This window comes from Coregonus clupeaformis, chromosome 12, assembly GCF_020615455.1.
Source record: "Coregonus clupeaformis isolate EN_2021a chromosome 12, ASM2061545v1, whole genome shotgun sequence".
Classification (NCBI taxonomy): domain Eukaryota; kingdom Metazoa; phylum Chordata; class Actinopteri; order Salmoniformes; family Salmonidae; genus Coregonus; species Coregonus clupeaformis.
In genome coordinates this window covers 25,577,024-25,599,242 of record NC_059203.1, presented here as the reverse complement: position 1 = coordinate 25,599,242, position 22,219 = coordinate 25,577,024, and the positions used below count along the sequence as shown (strand labels likewise).

General features: G+C 44.1%; 1 protein-coding gene across 1 annotated transcript in view; it reads left to right on the top strand.

The window, feature by feature from the left end:
• The window catches only part of LOC121578091 (peroxisome proliferator-activated receptor delta), a 46,893-nt gene that overhangs the window by 16,954 nt on the left and 7,720 nt on the right, over nt 1-22,219 (top strand). Inside the window, 5 exon segments of the mRNA XM_041892197.2 lie at nt 3,890-4,349; nt 12,126-12,277; nt 12,465-12,603; nt 12,704-12,924; nt 18,271-18,477. Of these exon segments, the coding sequence (XP_041748131.2) occupies nt 3,956-4,349; nt 12,126-12,277; nt 12,465-12,603; nt 12,704-12,924; nt 18,271-18,477 (1,113 nt within the window). The 5' untranslated portion in view covers nt 3,890-3,955.

Genomic DNA, 22,219 nt, shown 5'->3' with positions numbered 1-22,219 from the left:
TTAATCTACACATACAAATTCCTCTATCAGGTTGTTATCCTGGCACCACACGGCCAGGTCTCTGACCTCCTCCCTATAGGTTGTCTCATCGTTGTCGGTGATCAGGCCTACCACTGTTGTGTCGTCGGCGAACTTAATGATGGTGATGGAGTCGTGCCTGGCCATGCAGTCATGGGTGAACAGGGAGTACAGGAGGGGACTGAGCACGCACCCCTGAGGGGCCCCCGTGTTGAGGATCAGCGTGGCAGATGTGTTGTTACCTACCCTTACCACCTGGGGGCGGCCCGTCAGGATGTCCAGGATCCAGTTGCAGAGGGAGGTGTTTAGTCCCAGGGTCCTTAGCTTAGTGATGAACTTTGAGGGCACTGTGGTGTTGAACGCTGAGCTGTAGTCAATGAATAGCATTCTCATGTAGGTGTTCCTCTTGTCCGGGTGGGAAAGGGCAGTGTGGAGTGCAATAGAGATTGCATCATCTGTTGGGGCTGTATGCAAATTGGAGTGGGTTTAGGGTTTCTGGGATGATGGTGTTGATGTGAGCCATGACCAGCCTTTCAAAGCACTTCATGGCTACAGATGTGAGTGCTACGGGTCGGTAGTCATTTAGGCAGGTTATCTTAGTGTCCTTGGGCACAGGGACTATGGTGGTCTGCGTGAAACATGTTGGTATTAGACTCAGTCAGGGACATGTTGAAAATGTCAGTGAAGACACTTGCCAGTTGGTCAGCGCATGCTCAGAGTACACGTCCTAGTAATCCGTCTGGCCGTGCGGCCTGAATGTTGACCTGCTTAAAAGTCTTACTCGCATCGGCTACGGAGAGCGTGATCACATAGTCATCCGGAACAGCTGATGCTCTCATGCATGCTTCAGTGTTGCTTGCCTCGAAGCGAGCATAGAAGAATTTAGCTCGTCTGGTAGGCTTGTGTCACTGTGCAGCTCAAGGCTGTGCTTCCCTTTGTAGTCTTTAATAGATTTCAAGCCCTGCCACATCCAACGAGCGTCAGAGCGTCAGCTAGTGTAGTACGATTCAGTCTTAGTCCTGTATTGACTCTTTGCCTGTTTGATGGTTCGTCGGAGGGCATAGCGGGAATTCTTATACGCGTCCGGGTTAGAGTCCGGCTCCTTGAAAGTGGCAGCTCTACCCTTTAGCTCAGTGCGGATGTTGCCTGTAATCCATGGCTTCTGGTTGGGGTATGTACGTACAGTCACTGTTGGGACGACGTCATCGATGCACTTATTGATGAAGCAAGTGACTGATGTGGTGTACTCCTCAATGCTATCGGAAGAATCCCGGAACATATTCTAGCAAAACAGTCCTGTAGCTTAGCATCCGCGTCATCTGACCACTTTTTTATTAACCGAGTCACTGGTGCTTCCTGCTTTAGTTTTTGCTTATAAGCAGGAATCAGGAGGATAGAGTTATGGTCAGATTTGCCAAATGGAGGGCGAGGGAGAGCTTTGTACACGTCTCTGTGTGTGGAGTAAAGGTGGTCTAGAGATTTTTTTTTTTTCTCTGGTTGCACATTTAACATGCTGGTAGAAATTAGGTAGTTACATGTTTGGGGCAAATCCAACACATCACTGAGGTACTCTTCATATTTTCAAGCATGATGGTGGCTGCATCATGTTATGGGTATGCTAGTCATCGACAAAATTCTGGAGGAAAACCTGGTTCAGTCAGGACAATTACCTAAAACACAAGGCCAAATATATACTGGAGTTGCTTACCAAGACGACATGTTCTTGAGTGGCCTAGTTAAAGTTTTGACTTCAATCGGCTTGAAAATCTATGGCAAGACTTGAAAATGGCTGTATAGCAATGATCAACAACCAACTTGACGAAGCTTGAAGAATTTAAAATATAATGTGCAAATGTTGTACAGTCCAGGGGTGCAAAGCTCTTAGAGACTTACTCAGAAAGACTCAGGGGTGTGAATACTTTTTTTAAATTAAATATTTCTGTATTTCATTTTTAATATATTTGCGAACATTTAAAAAAACATGTTTTCACTTTTATCGTTTTGGGGTGTTGTGGGAAAGGGGATACCTAGTCAGTCACACAACTGAATGCATTCAACCGAAATGTGTCTTCCGCATTTAATCGAACCCCTCTGAATCAGAGTGGTGCGGGGGGCTGCCTTAATCGACATCCACGTCATCGGCGCCAGTGGAGCAGTTGTTGTTGGGGGTTAACTGCCTTGCTCTGGGATTTGAACCAGCAACCTTTCGGATACTGGCCCAACGCTTTTAACCCCTAGGTTACCTGTGTGTAGATGGGTGAGAAAAAAACAAAAATTAATCAATTTTGAATTCAGGCTGTAATGCAACAAAATATGTAATAAGTCAAGGGCTATGAATATTTTCTGAAGGCACTGTATCTCCTAATAATATTGCCTGTTTGATGACTACTCATTGGACGACAACAAGCTACACGCGCCACTCATGAAATGATACAACATTTATCTCTCTGCGGGAAGCGCGATGTTGAATTCACGTGGAATTTTATGAATTTTTCTTATCATTTTAACGAAAGGTAGACTTTGGGCAAAAACACTAAAAATTACCGCTTTAAACTGTATAACTGATCAATGCACCATGAATTCCAGGTCATTTAATGGTAAACAAAAATAATGGATGAATAAGATATTTTGTTACACAAGTGCCAATTCTTACAGATCTCTACAGCTTCTGTCCAAAAACAAATCCTGTGAAATGACGTCAACACATACTGGAGGAGTTACTGGCTAGCTACAATGGCTAGATTAACTAATGAACTAGCTACGTCGGTCGTGGCGCGCATGACCAGAATGACACATCGATGAACCACGAAAGGCACACCCCATTTCTGTTTGAAAATTGAGAAAGAGGAGGAGTTGGACTGTTTTTCGCCCCAAAAGTCGACATTTAAGAACAAATTTCAGTTTGTCACGTCCCTAGTCTAGGGTAGACTTGGTGATCCCCCATGAAATCAGCCCTATAGCCTGTGTTCCTATGAACCCTATTTCTACTTGGCGAACACACACACACACACACACCCACATGAACAGCGACCCAAGGCCAGTGGGGGAAAGTGCATGGTTGTTCAGCAGGAAGTACGTAATGTAGGAAAAGGTCAGTAGTACTAGCTGATCCACAGAGTGTCCCCACACACACACACACACACACACACACACACACACACAGAGAGAGAGAGAGCGCGTCTTCACCTCAGACACCCAGACCTTGGGCTCTCCCTCCCAACAACAGGTGTCTGTAGAAAAACACCAGCCTTGCCTGCCCCAGGGCCCACACGTGCTGGGGCCTGGAGGCTAGCCCACTCACTGCGTTTGCATGTGTTTCTCTCTGAACAACTAGGCCTACACAATGATGCTAATGAGTTAGCTTATTCTTTCTCTCGCTCTTTTTATCTCCCCCCTTTTCATTTAGAGTCTTAACAGCTGGCTCTCGTCTGCAACAGACTAACTCCAGGCCTGCATCAAAAACCTCTAACCTGGCCCATATGCTATGTGTCTGTGGGGGAGGCTGTTTCTGTCTCTCTGGGTTGGAGGTGCACTGGGTAAGGCTTGCTCAGCTGCAGAGGGATCTGTTGAATGAGACCAGTTCAAACTCTCTGTTATTACAGGTGTTTCCAGAAGAGACTGTGCTGGTTATGCTGTTCCATGTTTAAGCCTTTCATCGTCTCTCAATGTGTTGTTTTAACTGGGGAGAAGTGTTTCATGGATCTGATTGGATGTCTAACTTCGTAAAAGGCATTCCGATTGGACTATCACTGTATTCTGTGAGAGCAGCTCTGATTGGCTGCAACCCTATCCTCATGACCCACCACCGATTGGGAATAAATAATTCCTCTGTAACAGATCTGTACTAACTGGCTGTTCCCCTCCTCCCCAGCTGGGCGGCGATGGTGGTGCCATGACCAAGGGCGGCTGAGGGTCAGGGGAGAAGCCACGCAGCACCATGGAGGGCACCAGGGCCGCCATCTTAGCGCCGGTCAAAAGCAAAGCCCCTCAACGGGATCGGAAGCGGCGTGTCAGGGGTTCGGTAAGGAAAGGGGGAGTCAGCCAGAACGGAACCACCTCACCACATGGGGAGAGCACCTCGGTCAGAGAGAGGGGGCTGGAGTCATCCTTGGAGGTGCTGAAACCATCCCTGCTGTCGAAGGAGCTGGGAGAGAGAGTGGGGGAGAAGGAGAGGGCGCGAGGAGCGGAGGTGTCACCTGAGGGGGAGGAGGGCCTTGGCTCCTGGGACATGAACTCTCAGGACGAGGAGGTTGCGCAGCAGGAGAAGGGGAGTTGTAACAGCCACAGCACCTCCAATACGGACAGCCCTACCCTCTCCAGTAGCTGCACAGGTGGGACACACTCACACACACACAAGACCTGGGTTCAAATACTATTTCAAATATCTGTTACTGTCACACAAATTTCATAGTAAGTATTGATTTTTCTTTTTTAATATTGGCATGTATTTGAAAATACTCAAATACACTCCCATGCCCATGGTATTTGAAAATAGTATTTGAAATATTTATAGGAAATTATTTGAAAATACTTCCAATTAGGGCTGTGACAGTCCTGGAATTTTGTATTACGGTTATTAGCCAGCCAAATGACCATAGTCAGCGTTATATCATTGGATTGTTATTTTTAATTTATTTAAGATTCATAGTTTCTCCTCTGCTCCTGACTGCACGTGCTGCTGCAGGGAGGGAAGGTGTTGCCTAGGCTTGTTTGCTACAACACCTTGCTTGTTTCAGCAAGGAGCAACCAAGTTTAATCACGTTGTAAAGAGTCCATGTCACTGTGGAAACAGACTCAACCTCGCACATGCCAGGCTGTCCCATCTTCAGTTAGCTGTTCGTTACACACAACAACAACAAACGGTTACAACGTTTTTTCCCCATCCATAATCGTCGATTATACGGTATTTGTGCCAGCCCTACTTCCAATAGAAGTAGTTGATTCAGGCCACATTATTTGAAAATACTCAAATAGACAGAAAATTATTATTTAAATAACAAATAATCAAATACACATGTATTTGAACCCAGGTCTGACACACACACACACACACACACACACACACACACACACACACACACACACACAATTGAAATCTACAGAAATCTCCACTGTGGATAGCATTATAACTTTGACTAGTTGTTGATGATTAGTGAAATGTGGCTCACCATGTGTGCTATATCTGTTTTGATCAGGGGTGTTCCTATAGCATAAACACAGCATCACCTTTTACTCTATTTATACTCACACAGTAAAGTCCCTGTGATATTTACTTTTAGACATGGCTCCTATAACCCAGTCCCCTCGTTAACGTGACTTGAAGGAACTCTGTGTTCCAATCTAGAACTGTGTGCTGATCTAGAACTTGAACTTCTAACATAGAACTCAGTGTTCTGATCTAAAACTCAGTGTGCTGATCTAGAACTGTTTTTTTTTTTTTGGGGTGGGGGCGGGTGTTTTTTTGGTGATACATTGAGAATGAGTCAGACTACATTACACACTATTAGGGTTTCAAGTAAACAGTATCGCTGCAGATAAGCAACATCTAGTGTTTCCCTCAAAACGCCAACACTCTTGTCAAACAACTTTGCCACTGAAACGTATTAATAACACCATTCTGCTCAGGCAGTGGGCAACAGGCAGCTTAAGTACTGACGGTAAAAACACTGGAGATGGAAAACAACTCCAGAGCTACTCACTGTTTGAGTTTGATAGTTTACCCCAAGGAGGCACATTAAGGTGGCAAGTGAGGGGCTTCATGTTTAAGCAGAGTTTACGTTATACGAATAGAAAAGCAAGTTCACTGAATTCCCAGTCATTAAAACCTAGTGTTGGACTGACTGACACACATGCACACTATGGCGCTTTCTCAATTCCTTGCACCTTCTCTCCTCGCCTCCTTCTCAGCCTTATTGGAGAAGACTCAAGGTCCCTCCCAACTGACCCTCTTCTCCAATGTGTTTTGAGAAGGAGGCAAGGAGAGATGATGTGAGGAATGGAGGAAATATTAATTGGGAAAGAGGCTCAGAGAGGAAAGTGGTCATGGAGGAGGCATGGAGCACCACCTCGGCTGGTCTCAGTCAATCTGTTCTCACTCTGGGGGAGTTATTTCTCCTCGTGATGAATTCCTCAGGCGCCTCTGCCTCTCCTCCCACACAGAGGAACTCAGACACTCTTCCTTCTCTCTCTCGCTCTCTGTGTGGCTCTCCGCTGCCCGGCCTGCCCTTGCTGTGCTGGGTTTCCCATGTTTTCATCCTGGCCTAGCCTAGCAGCGTAGCCCTGACCTCAGGTTAGGTCTAAAATTAAATGGATAGAATAAAACACCCATAACATGGTCCTAAATTCTCAAGTGGAACATTGCATTGAAGTGGATTGTCTCTTCTACCCCACTCTATTTATATGGGGTGTAGCAGAGTGGATAGAACAGAAGGCACTTGGTTCCAAATTCTGAAATGGAACGTTGCCTTATAATGGAATTTCCTCCTTGACATTCTAGTTTTAAACAGGGTGTTTGAGAGATCCCACTAGAAACAGAACGGATAGAACAGAACACATGGTTGGAACAGAATGTGTAGAATGGAACGCACATGGTTCTAAATTCTGAAATGGAACATCACTTGAATCGTATTGTCTCTCTTAGCCAGTGTAATTCTATGGTGTCTCCTACCCCTGGCATTCCTAGCGTAGCTCCTGGGCTCCACTGGGAGAACCCTTTGGCAGGCAGCGGCAGAGATTACAACTCATGGAGGGAGCAGGCTGGAACTCACCAGCATTGGGCAGATCCCTGACACACACACATTTACACAGTGGTGGGAAAAGTACTCAATTCTCATACTTGAGTAAAAGTTAAGATACTTTTACTCGAGTCATTTTCTATTAAGGTGAGTCACCCAGTAAAATACTAGAGTAAAACTCTAAAAGTATTTTGTTTTAAATATACTTAAGTATCAAAAGTACAGTCGTGGTGAAAAGTTTTGAGAATGACACAAATACTAATTTTCACAAAGTCTGCTGCCTCAGTTTTGATGATGGCAATTTGCATATACTCCAGAATGTCATGAAGAGTGATCAGATGAATTGCAATTAATTGCAAAGTCCCTCTTTGCCATGAAAATGAACTTAATCCCCCAAAAAACATTTCCACTCCATTCTCAGCCCTGCCCCAAAAGGACCAGCTGACATCATGTCAGTGATTCTCTCGTTAACACATGTGAGAGTGTTGACGAGGACAAGGCTGGAGATCACTCTGTCATGCTGATTGAGTTAGAATAACAGACTGGAAGCTTTAAAAGGAAGGTGGTACTTGAAATCATTGTTCTTCCTCTGTTAACCATGGTTACCTGCAAGGAAACACGTGCTGTCATCATTGCTTTGCACAAAAAGGGCTTCACAGGCAAGGATATTGCTGCTAGTAAGATTGCACCTAAATCAACCATTTATCTGATCATCAAGAACTTCAAGGAGAGAGGTTCAATTGTTGTGAAGAATGCTTCAGGTCGCCCAAGAAGGCAGAAAGCATCAGGACCGTCTCCTAAAGTTGATTCAGCTGCGGGATCGGGACACCACCAGTGCAGAGCTTGCTCAGGAATGGCAGCAGGCAAGTGTGAGTGCATCTGCACGCACAGTGAGGCGAAGACTTTTGTAGGATGGCCTGGTGTCAAGAAGGGCAGCAAAGAAGCCACTTCTCTCCAGGAAAAACATCAGGGACCCACAGATATTCTGCAAAAGGTACAGGGATTGGACTGCTGAGGACTGGGGTAAAGTCATTTTCTCTGATGAATCCCCTTTCCGATTGTTTGGGGCATCCGGAAAACACCTTGTCCGGAGAAGACAAGGTGAGCGCTACCATCAGTCCTGTGTCATGCCAACAGTAAAGCATCCTGAGACCATTCATGTGTGGGGTTGCTTCTCAGCCAAGGGAGTGGGCTCACTCACAATTTTGCCTAAGAACACAGCCATAAATAAACAATGGTACCTCCGAGTGCAACTTCTCCCAACCATCCAAGAACAGTTTGGTGACGACCAATGCCTTTTCCAGCATGATGGAGCACCTTGCCATAAGGCAAAAGTGATAACTAAGTGGCTCGGGGAACAAAACATCAAGATTTTGGGTCCATGTCCAGGAAACTTCCTAGACCTTAATCCCATTGAGAACTTGTGGTCAATCCTCAAGAGGCGGGTGGACAAACAAAACCCCACAAATTCTGACAAACTCCAAGCATTGATTATGCAAGAATGGGCTGCCATCAGTCAGGATGTGGCCCAGAAGTTAATTGACAGCATGCCAGGGCGGATTGCAGAGGTCTTGAAAAAGATGGGTCAACACTGCAAATATTGACTTTTTGCATAAACTTCATGTAATTGTCAATAAAAGCCTTTGACACTTATGGAATGCTTGTAATTATACTTCAGTATACCATAGTAACATCTGACAAAAATATCTCATAACACTGAAGCAGCGAACTTTGTGAAGACCAATACTTGTGTCATTCTCAACTTTTGACCACGACTGTAAATGTAATTGCACACCAACACTGACATTTACAAACAAAGCATTTGTGTTTAGTTAGTCCTCCAGATCAGAGGCAGTAGGGATGACCAGAGTTGTTCTCTTGATAAGTGCAGGAATTTGACCATTTTGGCTATCAGGGAAGTACTTTTGGGTGTCAGGGAAAATGTATGGAGTAAAAAGTACATTATTTTCTTTAGGAATGTAGTGAAGTAAAAGTAGTCAAAAATATAAAAAGTAAAGTACAAATACCACCAAAAACTACTTAAGTAGTACTTTAAAGTTGTTTTACTTAAGTACTTTACACCATTGCATTTACACATATAGAAACATGCACGTAAACACGTGCACATACGCCAAAAATATCCTCAGCAATCTACACACAGTCTACACCCCGTAATGGCAAAGCAAAAACAGGTTTGTAGACATTTTGGGATGTTTTTATTAGATATAAAAAACGGAAATACCTTATTTACATAACTATTCAGACCCTTTGCTATGGGACTCTAAATTGAGTTTAGGTGCATCCTGTTTCCATTGATCATCCTTGAGATGTTTCTACAACTTGATTGGAGTCCACCTGTGGTAAATTCAATTGATTGGACATGATTTGGAAAGGCACACACCTGTCTGTATAAGGTCCCACAGATGACAGTGCATATCAGAGCAAAAACCAAGCCATGCGGTCGAAGGAATTGTCCTTAGAGCTCCGAGACAGGATTGTGTCATCCTTAAATGGAAGAAGTTTGGAACCACCAAGACTCTTCATAGAGCTGGCCGCCTGGCCAAACTGCGCAATCGGGGGCGAATAACCTTGGTCAGGGAGGTCACCAAGAACCCGATAGTCACTCTGATAGAGCTCTAGAGTTCCTCTGTGGAAATGGGAGAACCTTCCAGAAGGACAACCATCTCTGCAGCACTCCACCAATCAGGCCTTTATGGTAGAGTGGCCAGACGGAAGCCACTCCTCAGTAAAAGGCACATGACAGCCCGCTTGGAGTTTGCCAAAAGGCACCTAAAGACTCTCAGATCATGAGAAACAAGATTCTCTGGTCTGATGAAACCAAGATTGAACTCTGTGGCGCAGTGGCGCAGTGGTCTAAGGCACTGCATCGCAGTGCTAACTGTGCCACTAGAGATCCTGGTTCGAATCTAGGCTCTGTCGCAGCCGGCCGCGACCGGGAGACTCATGGGCGGCGCACAATTGGCACAGCGTCGTCCAGGGTAGGGGAGGGAATGGCCGGCAGGGATGTAGCTCAGTTGATAGAGCATGGCGTTTTGCAACGCCAGGGTTGTGGGTTCGATTCCCACGGGGGGCCAGTATAAAAAAATTAAATAAAATAAAAAATGTATTCACTAACTGTAAGTCGCTCTGGATAAGAGCGTCTGCTAAATGACAAAAACATTTTGGCCTGAATGCCAAGTGTCACGTCTGGAGGAAACCTGGCACCATCCCTACGGTGAAGCATGGTGGTGGCAGAATCATGCTGTGGGGATGTTTTTCAGCTGCAGATACTGAGAGACTAGTCGGGATCGAGGGAAAGATGAACGGAACAAAGTACAGAGAAATCCTTGATGAAAACCTGCTGCAGAGAGCTCAGGACCTCAGACTGGGGCGAATGTTCACCTTCCAACAGGACAATGACCCTAGGCACACAGCCAAGACAACGCAGGAGTGGCTTCGGGACAAGTCTCTGAATATCCTTGAGTGGCCCAGCCAGAGCCCGGACTTGAACCCTATCTAACATCTCTCGAGAGACCTGAAAATAGCTGTGCAGCAACGCTCCCCATTCAACCTAACAGAGCTTGACAGGATCTGCAGAGAAGAATGTGAGAAACTCCACAAATACAAGGGTGCGAAGCTTGTAGCGTCATACCCAAGAAGACTGGAGGCTGTAATCGCTGCCAAAGGTGCTTCAACAAAGTACTGAGTAAACGGTCTGAATACTTATGTAAATGTAATATTTCATTATTTTTGTATATATAAATTAAAATGTCTAAAAACCTGTTTTTGCTCTGTCATTATGGGGTATTGTGTTTAGATTGATGAGGGGGGGAAACAATTTAATCAATTTTAGAAAAAGGTTGCAACCTAACAATATGTGGAAAAAGTCAAGGGGTCTGAACTTTCCGAAGGCACTGAGTAATTGGACTGTTCAGTAGTCGCAAATTAATACCAGTACATTTATATGACGAGGAGATGTTCCTTGTCTGGTCATGTGATCAGGACAAACTCCTGTCCCTAGGTAAAGTCAGTCAGGGATTCAGGGCCCTAGAATAAGGAGGGCCTGTTGTCTGGACCTCTGGCAGTCTCTATGGGGGTGCCACAGGGTTCAATTCTCGGGCCGACTCTATTCGCTGTGTATATCAATGATGTCGCTCTTGCTGCTGGTGACTCTCAGAACCACCTCTACGCAGACGACACCATTTTGTATACATCTGGCCCTTCATTGGACACTGTGTTAACAAACCTCCAAACTAGCTTCAATGCCATACAACACTCCTTTCGTGGCCTCCATCTGCTCTTAAACACAAGTAAAACTAAATGCATGCTCTTCAATCGAACGCTGCTTGCACCCGCCCGCCTGACTAGAATCACTACTCTCGGCGGGTCTGACTTAGAATATGTGGACAACTACAAATACCTAGGTGTCTGGTTAGACTGTAAACTCTCCTTCCTTACTCACATTAAGCATCTCCAATCCAAAGTTAAATCTAGAATCGGCTTCCTATTTCGCAACAAAGCCTCCTTCACTCATGCTGCTAAACATGCCCTCGTAAAACTGACTATCCTACCGATCCTTGACTTCGGCGACGTCATTTACAAAATAGCTTCCAACACTCAACTCAGCAAATTGGATGTACATTTACTACCCACCATTGTGACCTGTACGCTCTCGTTGGCTGGCCCTCACTACATATTCGTTGCCAAACTCACTGGCTCCAGGTCATCTATAAATCACTTCTAGGCAAATCCCGCCTTATCTTAGCTCATTGGTCACCATAGCAACACCCACCCGTAGTATGCGCTCCAGCAGGTATATCTCACTGGTCACCCCCAAAGCCAACACCTCCTTTGGCCGCCATTCCTTCCAGTTGTCTGCTGCAAATATCTCTGAAGCTGGAGACTCTTATCTCCCTCACTAACTTTAAGCATCAGTTGTCAGAGAAGCTTACCGATCACTGTACCTGTACACAGCCCATCTGTAATTAGCCCACCCAACTACCTCATCCCCATATTGTTATTTACATTGTTATTTATTTTGCTCATTTGCACCCCAGTATCTCTATTTGCACATCTTCTGCACATCTATCACTCCAGTGTTAATACTAAATTGTAGTTATTTCGCACTATGGCCTATTTATTGCCTTACCTCCATAACTTACTACATTTGCACACACTGTATATAGATTTTCTATTTTCTATTGTGTTATTGACTGTGTTTTTGTTTACCCCATATGTAACTCTGTTGTTGTTTTTATCTCACTGCTTTGCTTTATCTTGGCCAGGTCGCAGTTGTAAATGAGAACTTGTTCTCAACTGGCTTACCTGGTTAAATAAAGATAACAGAACCTTCCCTTGTCTATCTGTCTCCAGATCTGTCCCAGACGTCGTCTCCATCGCTGTCGGACCAACTCCTCCTGGGTCGAGAGGATGGGACGGTGGCCGGGATCAATGTGGAATGTCGGATCTGTGGAGACAAGGCCTCTGGGTTCCACTATGGAGTACACGCCTGTGAGGGTTGCAAGGTGAGTAAGCAGGGATTGAAGGGATGGGAAGATCCCAGGAGGCTCCCAGGATGTGTTACATAAAATGTATTGGAGCAGCTCTTTGCATAGTTTATGAATGATGAAGTCTACTGCTCTATATATCTAATAAACCCTTTCTCACTGTTTTTGCTTTCTCCCCCCCCCCCCCCGACTCTGTTTCTCTCAGGGGTTTTTCCGGCGGACCATTCGTATGAAGCTGGAGTACGAGCGCTGTGAGCGCAGCTGTAAGATCCAGAAGAAAAGCAGAAACAAGTGCCAGTACTGCCGCTTCCAAAAGTGCCTGCTGCTGGGCATGTCCCATGACGGTGAGACACACACACACACTAACCACCTTCCCATTCCCACATTTTGTCTAGAGAACGTCAGGGATGTACCCCATCAGTGAGTTTTCCTGCTTGTTCCCAGCGATCCGGTATGGCCGCATGCCGGAGGCGGAGAAGAGGAAGCTGGTGGCGGGCCTCCTGGCGGGAGAGAGAGCCCCGACCATCAACCCCAACGGCTCGGACCTCAAATCCCTGGCCAAGCGGGTCAACAATGCCTACCTGAAGAACCTCAACATGACCAAGAAGAAGGCCCGCAGCATCCTCACCGGCAAGACCAGCGTCAGCCCAGTAGCGTATCCATATGTAAATGAAATATACTGAACAAAAATATAAATGCAACATGCAACAATTTCAACGATTTTACTGAGTTACAGTTCAAGGAAATCAGTCAGTTGAAATAAATTCATTAGGCCCTAATCTATGGATTTCACATGACTGGGCAGGGGCACAGCCATGGGAGCCAGGCCCACCCACTGGGGAGCCAGGCACAGCCAATCAGAATGAGTTTTTCCCCACAAGAGGGCTTTAATACAGACAGAAATACTTTTCAGTTTCATCAGCTGTCCGGGTGGCTGGTCTCAGACAATCCTGCAGGTGAAGAAGCCGGATGTGAAGGTCCTGGGCTGGCGTGGTTACAATGTGGTCTGCGGTTGTGAGGCTGGTTGGACGTACTGCCAAATTCTCTAAAACGATGTTGGAGGCGGCTTATGGTATTAGAGAAATGAAAATGCAATTATCTGGCAACAGTTCTAGTGGACATTCCTGCAGTCAGCATGCCAGTTGCACGCTCCCTCAACTTGAGACATCTGTGGCAATGAGTTGTGAGACAACTGCACATTTCAGAGTGGCCTTTTTTTGTCCCCAGCACAAGGTGCACCAGTGTAATGATCATGCTGTTTAATCAGCTTCTTGATATGCCACACCTGTCAATTGGATGGATTATCTTGGCAACGGAGAAATGCTCACTAACAGAGATGTAAACAAATTTGTGCATACAATTTGAGAGAAATAGGCTTTTTATGCGTATGAGACATTTCAGGGATCTTTTTTCTTTCAGCTCATGGAACATGGGACCAACACTTGCGTTTATATTTTTGTTCAGTATACATATAACACTTTAACACCAGCTCCATACTCTTTCCATATGTAAATATTATACATTTCATATATTTTAACACCAGGTCAGCTCAATACTCTATCCATATGTAAATATGATACATATAATATATGAACTTCAGCTACAGTGTCGTACAGTACAGACACATAATACTTTAACACCAGCTGTAGCCCAGTACTGTGTATACATATTCTGCATACTGACTATAAAGCATATGATACCCTCAGACCAGCTCCGATTTTCATCTGGATTAACCTCCTAGAGTCGATGTTAGTATGTGGACATCTAATTAACATAATACAAAAGTCCCCATCAAAATCTGTCAGTTTAAGCTGTGGTTCAATCCACTGCATATGCTGATGTCTCCCTTTCGCATCTGCGGTGAAAGGTGGCAGTGCTAGAGCAGTGTTTGTCAGACCACGAGACATCCCAAAAATCGGGGTTCTCACAAAAACTTCTGTAGCGTCCGAAGGCTTTGGCCCACAAACTATAATGACCACTCTATGGAAAGATGAGACTCTCACAAACACATTGGGTTTGCTTTACGGCCCCCACAAGCGTCACAGGATTTATCTGAAGTCGGTACATCCAATCTGCCAACTTCTGTCTGTAGCGTCTGAACCGTTTCGGCTACACACTAATATGAGGCGAGTCTCTTACGAACACAAACATGTTGATTGTTTTGCTCTAGGACGCTCACAAGCCTCACAAGACCAGTCTGAATGTAGTCCGGTACCAGTTGAAGTTAATGGAAGTGCATTCGGAAAGTATTCAGACCCCTTTACTTTTTCCACATTTTGTTGTGTTACAGCCATATTCTAAAATGATTAATATTTTTTTATTGTATTTATTTACACACAATACCCCATAATGACAAAGCAAAAATAGGTTTTTAGACATTTTTGCAAAAAAAAGACTGAAATCACATTTACATAAGTATTCAGAGTACTTTGTTGGAACACCTTTGGCAGCAATTACAGCCTCAAGTCTTCTTGGGTATGACGCTACAAGCTTTGCGCACCTTTATTTGGAGAGTTTCTCCCATTCTTCTCTGCAGATCCTCTCAAGCGCCGTCATGTTGGATGGGGAGCGTCGTTGCACAGAGATGGGTTAAAGTCCGGGCTCTGGCTGGGCCACTCAAGGACATTCAGAGACTTGTCCTGAAGCCACTCCTGCGTTGTCTTGGCTGTGTGCTTAGGGTCGTTGTCCTGTTGGAAGGTGAACCTTCACCCCAGTCTGAGGTCCTGAGTGCTCTGGAGCAGGTTTCCATCAAGGATCTCTCTGTACTTTGCTCCGTTCATCTTTCCCTCGATCCTGACTAGTCTCCCAGTGCCTGCCGCTGAAAAACATCCCCACAGCATGATGCTGCCACCACCATGCTTCACCGTAGGGATGGTGCCAGGTTTCCTCCAGACGTGACGCTTGGAATTCAGGCCAAAGAGTTCAATCTTGGTTTCATCAGACCAGAGAATCTTGTTTCTCATGGTCTGAGAGTCCTTTAGGTGCCTTTTGGCAAACTCCAAGTGGGCTGTCGTGCATTTTACTGAGGAGTGGCTTCCGTTTGGCCACTCTACTATAAAGGCCTGATTGTTGGAGTGCTGCAGAGATGGTTGTCCTTCTGGAAGGTTCTCCCATCTCCACCAAGGTACTCTGGAGCTCTGTCAGTGACCATCGGGTTCATGGTCACCTCCCTGACCAAGGCCCTTCTCCCCCGATTGCTCAGTTTGGCCAGGTGCCCAGCTCTAGGAAGAGTCTTGGTGGTTCCGAACTTCTCCCATTTAAGAATGATGGAGGCCACTGTGTTTCTTGGGGACCTTCAATGCTGCAGACAGTTTTTGGTACCCTTCCCCAGATCTGTGCTTCGACACAATCCTGTCTCAGAGCTCTACGGACAATTCCTTCGACCTCATTGCTTGGTTTTTGCTATGACATGCACTGTCAATTGTGGGACCTTATATAGACAGGCGTGTGCTTTTCTAAATCATGTCCAATCAATTGAATTTACCACAGGTGGACTTGTTGTAGAAACATCTCAAGGATGATCAATGGAAACAGGACGCACCTGAGCTCAATTTCGAGTTTCATAGCAAAGGGTCTGAATACTTATGTAAATAAGATATTTAAAATAAAAAATTCAAAAATGTCTAAACCTGTTTTCGTTTTGTCATTATGGGGTAATGTGTATAGGTTGATGGAAAAAAGTTATTTCATCCTTCTTTGGATAAGTCTGTAACGTAACAATGTGGAAAAAGTCAAGGGGTCTGAATACTTTATGAATGCACTGTATATTTGGAGATAGTTTAGTGTCTAAAATAAAGGGTTAATAAAATAGTTTCCTGATCTTCTTATATCTCTCAGACACTATGGGCTGATAGCAGTAAGGCCAAAATCAATGTTTCATCAAACCAATAATATATATTTTTTAAATTATACCTTAAGTCATTTCCATGCACTTCAATTGTGTCCATGGCCTTTTCTGATTCTGTCGTTTCAATCAACACTAATTGAAGCAACAGGTATGTAGCCTTTACTCTAGAATGGCAGTCTGGAAACAGGAGCACCAAGTGGCACAGCTGCACTAAAACTTCACTTCTGTTCACACTGCCTAGCTTTCCAGTAGTGTTGGTTGCCTAGCAGCTGTGTATAAACTTGTTGTAAAAACCCTGGTTGTCTCAAGGCCTTATCACTGTTGTGTCTAAGATGGGGAGGACAGGAGAACGGGCCAAATTGTCAGTGTCACTGTTATTTTACAGGCTGGCTGTATGCAAACACAATTTCTTCCTATCAGTGTACCTTCCTAAACCAGGCCCAGGCAGAATGCAATTTCAAGTGAAAAGTCTTACTATTATTATAGTTCTATTTATTAACTACAGTGGGGAGAACAAGTATTTGATACACTGCCGATTTTGCAGGTTTTCCTACTTACAAAGCATGTAGAGGTCTGTAATTTTTATCATAGGTACACTTCAACTGTGAGAGACGGAATCTAAAACAAAAATCCAGAAAATCACATTGTATGATTTTTAAGTAAATAATTTGCAATTTATTGCATGATATAAGTATTTGATACATCAGAAAAGCAGAACTTAATATTTGGTACAGAAACCTTTGTTTGCAATTACAGAGATCATACGTTTCCTGTAGGTCTTGACCAGGTTTGCACACACTGCAGCAGGGATTTTGGCCCACTCCTCCATACAGACCTTCTCCAGATCCTTCAGGTTTCGGGGCTGTCGCTGGGCAATACGGACTTTCAGCTCCCTCCAAAGATTTTCTATTGGGTTCAGGTCTGGAGACTGGCTAGGCCACTCCAGGACCTTGAGATGCTTCTACGGAGCCACTCCTTAGTTGCCCTGGCTGTGTGTTTCGGGTCGTTGTCATGCTGGAAGACCCAGCCACGACCCATCTTCAATGCTCTTACTGAGGGAAGGAGGTTGTTGACCAAGATCTCGCGATACATGGCCCCATCCATCCTCCCCTCAATACGGTGCAGTCGTCCTGTCCCCTTTGCAGAAAAGCATCCCCAAAGAATGATGTTTCCACCTCCATGCTTCACAGTTGGGATGGTGTTCTTGGGGTTGTACTCATCCTTCTTCTTCCTCCAAACACGGCGAGTGGAGTTTAGACCAAAAAGCTCTATTTCTGTCTCATCAGACCACATGACCTTCTCCCATTCCTCCTCTGGATCATCCAGATGGTCATTGGCAAACTTCAGACGGGCCTGGACATGCGCTGGCTTGAGCAGGGGGACCTTGCGTGCGCTGTAGGAATTTTATCCATGACGCCGTAGTGTGTTACTAATGGTTTTCTTTGAGACTGTGGTCCCAGCTCTCTTCAGGTCATTGACCAGGTCCTGCCGTGTAGTTCTGGGCTGATCCCTCACCTTCCTCATGATCATTGATGCCCCACGAGGTGAGATCTTGCATGGAGCCCCAGACCGAGGGGGATTGATCATCTTGAACTTCTTCCATTTTCTAATAATTGTGCCAACAGTTGTTGCCTTCTCACCAAGCTGCTTGCCTATTGTCCTGTATCCCATCCCAGCCTTGTGTAGGTCTACAATTTTATCCCTGATGTCCTTACACAGCTCTCTGGTCTTGGCCATTGTGGAGAGGTTGGAGTCTGTTTTGATTGAGTGTGTGGACAGGTGTCTTTTATACAGGTAACGAGTTCAAACAGGTGCAGTTAATACAGGTAATGAGTGGAGAACAGGAGGGCTTCTTAAAGAAAAACGAACTGGTCTGTGAAAGCCGGAATTCTTACTGGTTGGTAGTTGATCAAATACTTATGTCATGCAATAAAATGCAAATTAATTACTTAAAAATCATACAATGTGATTTTCTGGATTTTTGTTTTAGATTCTGTCTCTCACAGTTGAAGTGTACCTATGATAAAAATTACCGACCTCTACATGCTTTGTAAGTAGGAAAACCTGCAAAATCGGCAGTGTATCAAATACTTGTTCTCCCCACTGTAAATGTCTTCTCTCTCTCCCTTCCTTTCTTTGTCTTTTTTCTTCCCCTCCTCTGCAGCCCTTTGTGATTCACGACATGGACTCGTTGTGCCAGGCTGAGAACGGGCTGGTGTGGAAACAGCTGATCAACGGCACGCCCCCCAACAAGGAGATAGGGGTACACGTGTTCTACCGCTGCCAGTGCACCACAGTGGAGACGGTCAGGGAGCTCACTGAGTTCGCCAAGAGCATCCCCGGCTTCGTAGACCTCTTCCTTAACGACCAGGTAAATACAGCAACACTACATTGTCAGTCAATCAATCAAGACCAGGTACAGAACAGCAACACAACATTCCATCAAATCATTAATCAATAGTTTTGTTGTCCAAGTTGGAAAGTCATTGTACAGCCAGGAATTTTATATATAGTAAGCTATAATATAGTTAACCGATAAGGCCGGAGGAGGTGTGGTATATTGGCCATTTATATACTGGGTGGTTCGAGCCCTGAATGCTGATTGACTGAAAGCCGTGGGTATATCAGACCGTATACCACGGGTATGACAAAACATTACTTTTTCCTGCTCTAATTACGTTGGTAACCAGTTTATAATAGCAATAAGGCACCTTGGGCGTTTGTGATAATGGCCAATATACCAAACTAAGGGCTATGTCCAGGCACTCCACGTGCATAAAAACAGCCCTTAGCCAGTGTATATTGGCCATATACCACACCCCCTCATGCCTTATTGCTTAATTATAAACTGGGTCGTTTGTGTCCTGGAGGCTGATTGGCTGAAACAACAGCATTTCAGCCGTGTGTAAGACAATCAGGGTTTCTGTTAGGAAAATGTGGCGCCGGACAACGTGACCGGGAAGAATTTAATTTACTGGCCATTTGAGAAATATTCCAGACCAATATCCATTGGGTGCATATCCCATTAGGGCGTCCACCCACGGTGCTCAGAATGACAGAAGTCACATTTAGATTATGGTAATGCATCTTAATAGGACATGCTACTCATGTAATGAAGCAGCCAATAAAACTTCATTTTTTAAATTTGTTAAAATGCAATTAGTGGGAAAACACCATTCTAAACAGTGCACCTGATAGCGGTTCCATATGTGACAGATGAATATCTCTGTTAGAAACTTAGAAAGAGGGGTAATCTAAAGATGCAACAACTAGGATGGGTTGCTTATATGACTAAGATTGTGCCTTTGGCCCTGGACAATGAAAGAAAGTTGATATGAAAGCCAATAGAACAGGAGAGAAATGGCATAGCGGTGTGTCCAATAGAGAAGTAAATGGAAATATTTGCTGTCGATACAGAAATAAATAAAATATTTCACCAGAAAGCATGACTAAGCCACAGAGGGATCGAGGATCATTAGCTGTTTGTTTTTTTATATTGCTGTGGATTGTTTCAATTGCTGATGATCTCACATTAGTTGACTTTTAGTTTGTATTATTTTAATTCAGTTGTATGATTAATTGCTTGACAATGATTTTGAGAAATGAAAACATTATAATTGAAATGAAACTGTTCCATGAAAATGTGCATATAAAAATCATAACTGTCACACAAAACGGTAGAAATGGTAGGATAAATTGTAAGCTTACCCAAACTTGAAACTCACGCGCCGCCTATGAAGTCTTTGTAAAATAATTGCCTCCATGTTTCCATGGTCGGATTTTGCCTATAGGCCACTTTGAAGCAAGGTAAGACATGCCTCATAATATGAAATAAAACATTCAGGTTTCAAACAATTTAAGTATGTTTTCAAAATGCATACTGCCTCCAGCTCACATTGTAAAGTGTTGGGTGACGCTATGATAACCTGTTGCCTGCACTTGAATGGTGAATGGGAGGCGCACAATTACCAGTTGAGAACTAAAAATAGTAGCTCTTTTTAATTGTGCACCAAAACTGTTAACACGCAATTGCATTTAGAGCTATGAATGGGCTTATAAAAGCATGTTTTACTCCAGCAGTAACCAGCTGAGGAGCTGCAGAAGAAATCCCGCTCAAAATAGGCTCTATATGCTGTGCACTGATAGTTGTGTTGGATAAATAAGATGCATGATGACTAATGAAAATACACACAGGCCAATTTAAAATAAATCCATGCCTTGTGGCCGTTGTGCCCTTGGGCTGAATATAATAATTATAATTCCCTTCTCCCAGATGCCAATCTCCCTGCTCTGAAGAACCTCACTCGCATTGGCGCTCTCAAATATCTCAATTCTTATTAGCCAATGCCCATCACGTGATAGGATCCTTCTCACAGGCATCGCAGCTCCGAAGTAGGCTAGTGAAGACGGACACATCGGGGATGCAACGGCGCGCGTCCTTCTTATCGAATTCTGAGGGGCATATTGAAGATGTTAGAAGAACTGTCCACATTTACTTTTTGTCAGCCAACAAGATGAGTAACGAACAGCAAAAGCACTACCTATGTCAATCTACTATCCCCCATAGTACAAAAGTTGACCTATTCTATTGGTCAGCTTGTCGTTCTGTGCGAGAAATAAATATTCCAAACAGACTCTGGGACAGTTGTGGGATGATGGAGCCCAAATTAATACAACAACTGTACATTTAAAAAAAGTTTTCAAGCAATGAGGCTGATGCAACAGATCAGAATGTTTAGCTTAAAATGTTGATAAACTATTAGGCTATTTCTTCACATTATAAGCACAGCAATGCACACATGGCAGTAGGCTATAAGCCCAAATGTTCCAAAATGCAATTAGCGGGAAAACACTGTTCTGCAAAGTGCTCCGCAAATGCGAGCGGTTTCATATGACAGAGATGAGAATAGCCTTTAGAAATTTAGAAAGGCAAGATCTAAAGATGCAACAACTAGCATGGGTTGTTAATATGACTAGGATTGCGTCTTTGGCTGCTGGACAACGAAAGAAAGTTGAGAACATGAGATAAATACTGGTTTCAATGGCAAATAAGGAAGTGTATATAAAATAATCCCCTTAACATTCCTATGGTTGGAACACGGTAAGACATGCCTCATAAAATTACAAAAAAACATCCAGGTTTTAAACAATTACGTTTATGGTTAAAGAGTTTGAAAATGTTGACTGCCTCTGCTCAGATTGTAAGGTGGGTGATGTTGCGGTGCGCAACAGGCACTGGCCTTTCTCTGCTATCTGAACCAACAGTGTCTTGAGTATGACAGAATCAAGCCTTTAGACGTTAATATTAATTATCTTACATTTTATTTGTCAAACATGAAGCTGGAGACTTATCTCCCTCACTAACTTTAAGCATCAGTTGTCAGAGCACCTTACCGATCACTGCACCTGTACACAGCCCATCTGAAATTAGCCCACCCAACTACCTCATCCCTATATTGTTATTTATTTTGCTCTTTTGCACCCCAGTATCTCTATTTGCACATAATCTCTTGCACATCTAGCATTCCAGTGTTAATACTAATTGTAATTATTTTGCACTATAGCCTATTTATTGCCTTACCTCCATAACTTGCTACATTTGCACACACTGTATATATATTTTCTGTTGTATTTTTGACTGTTTTTTTTACCCCATATGTAACTCTGTGTTGTTGTTTTTATCGCATTGCTTTGCTTTATCTTGGCCAGGTCGCAGTTGTAAATGAGAACTGAAATAAAATAAAAATATTTTTAAAAAATAAAACATGACTGGCTTTTAGCCTATATCTATGTAATTAAGTCTCATTGAAGTCTGGCTAAATTTTCTGGCGCCTCCCTCCTGTCAGCATCGATGTGGACATGAGACTGTAGCCAATATGCATAGGCTATATCACCTACACTTTGACATGTAGGCTAGTTATGTATATACATTTATGTACACTTATGTTTTTCTTAACAGAATAGCCAGTGTTTTTTTTGGGGTTTTCATATAAATTTAATTGGCTATTTTGGTTAATGGCCTTGGTGCCCTACAGATGGCCTTGGTGCCCTGGCAGATTGGGCACCTCTTGGCCTTGCCCCAAATGGCCTTGCCCCTAAAATCACGACGTTCC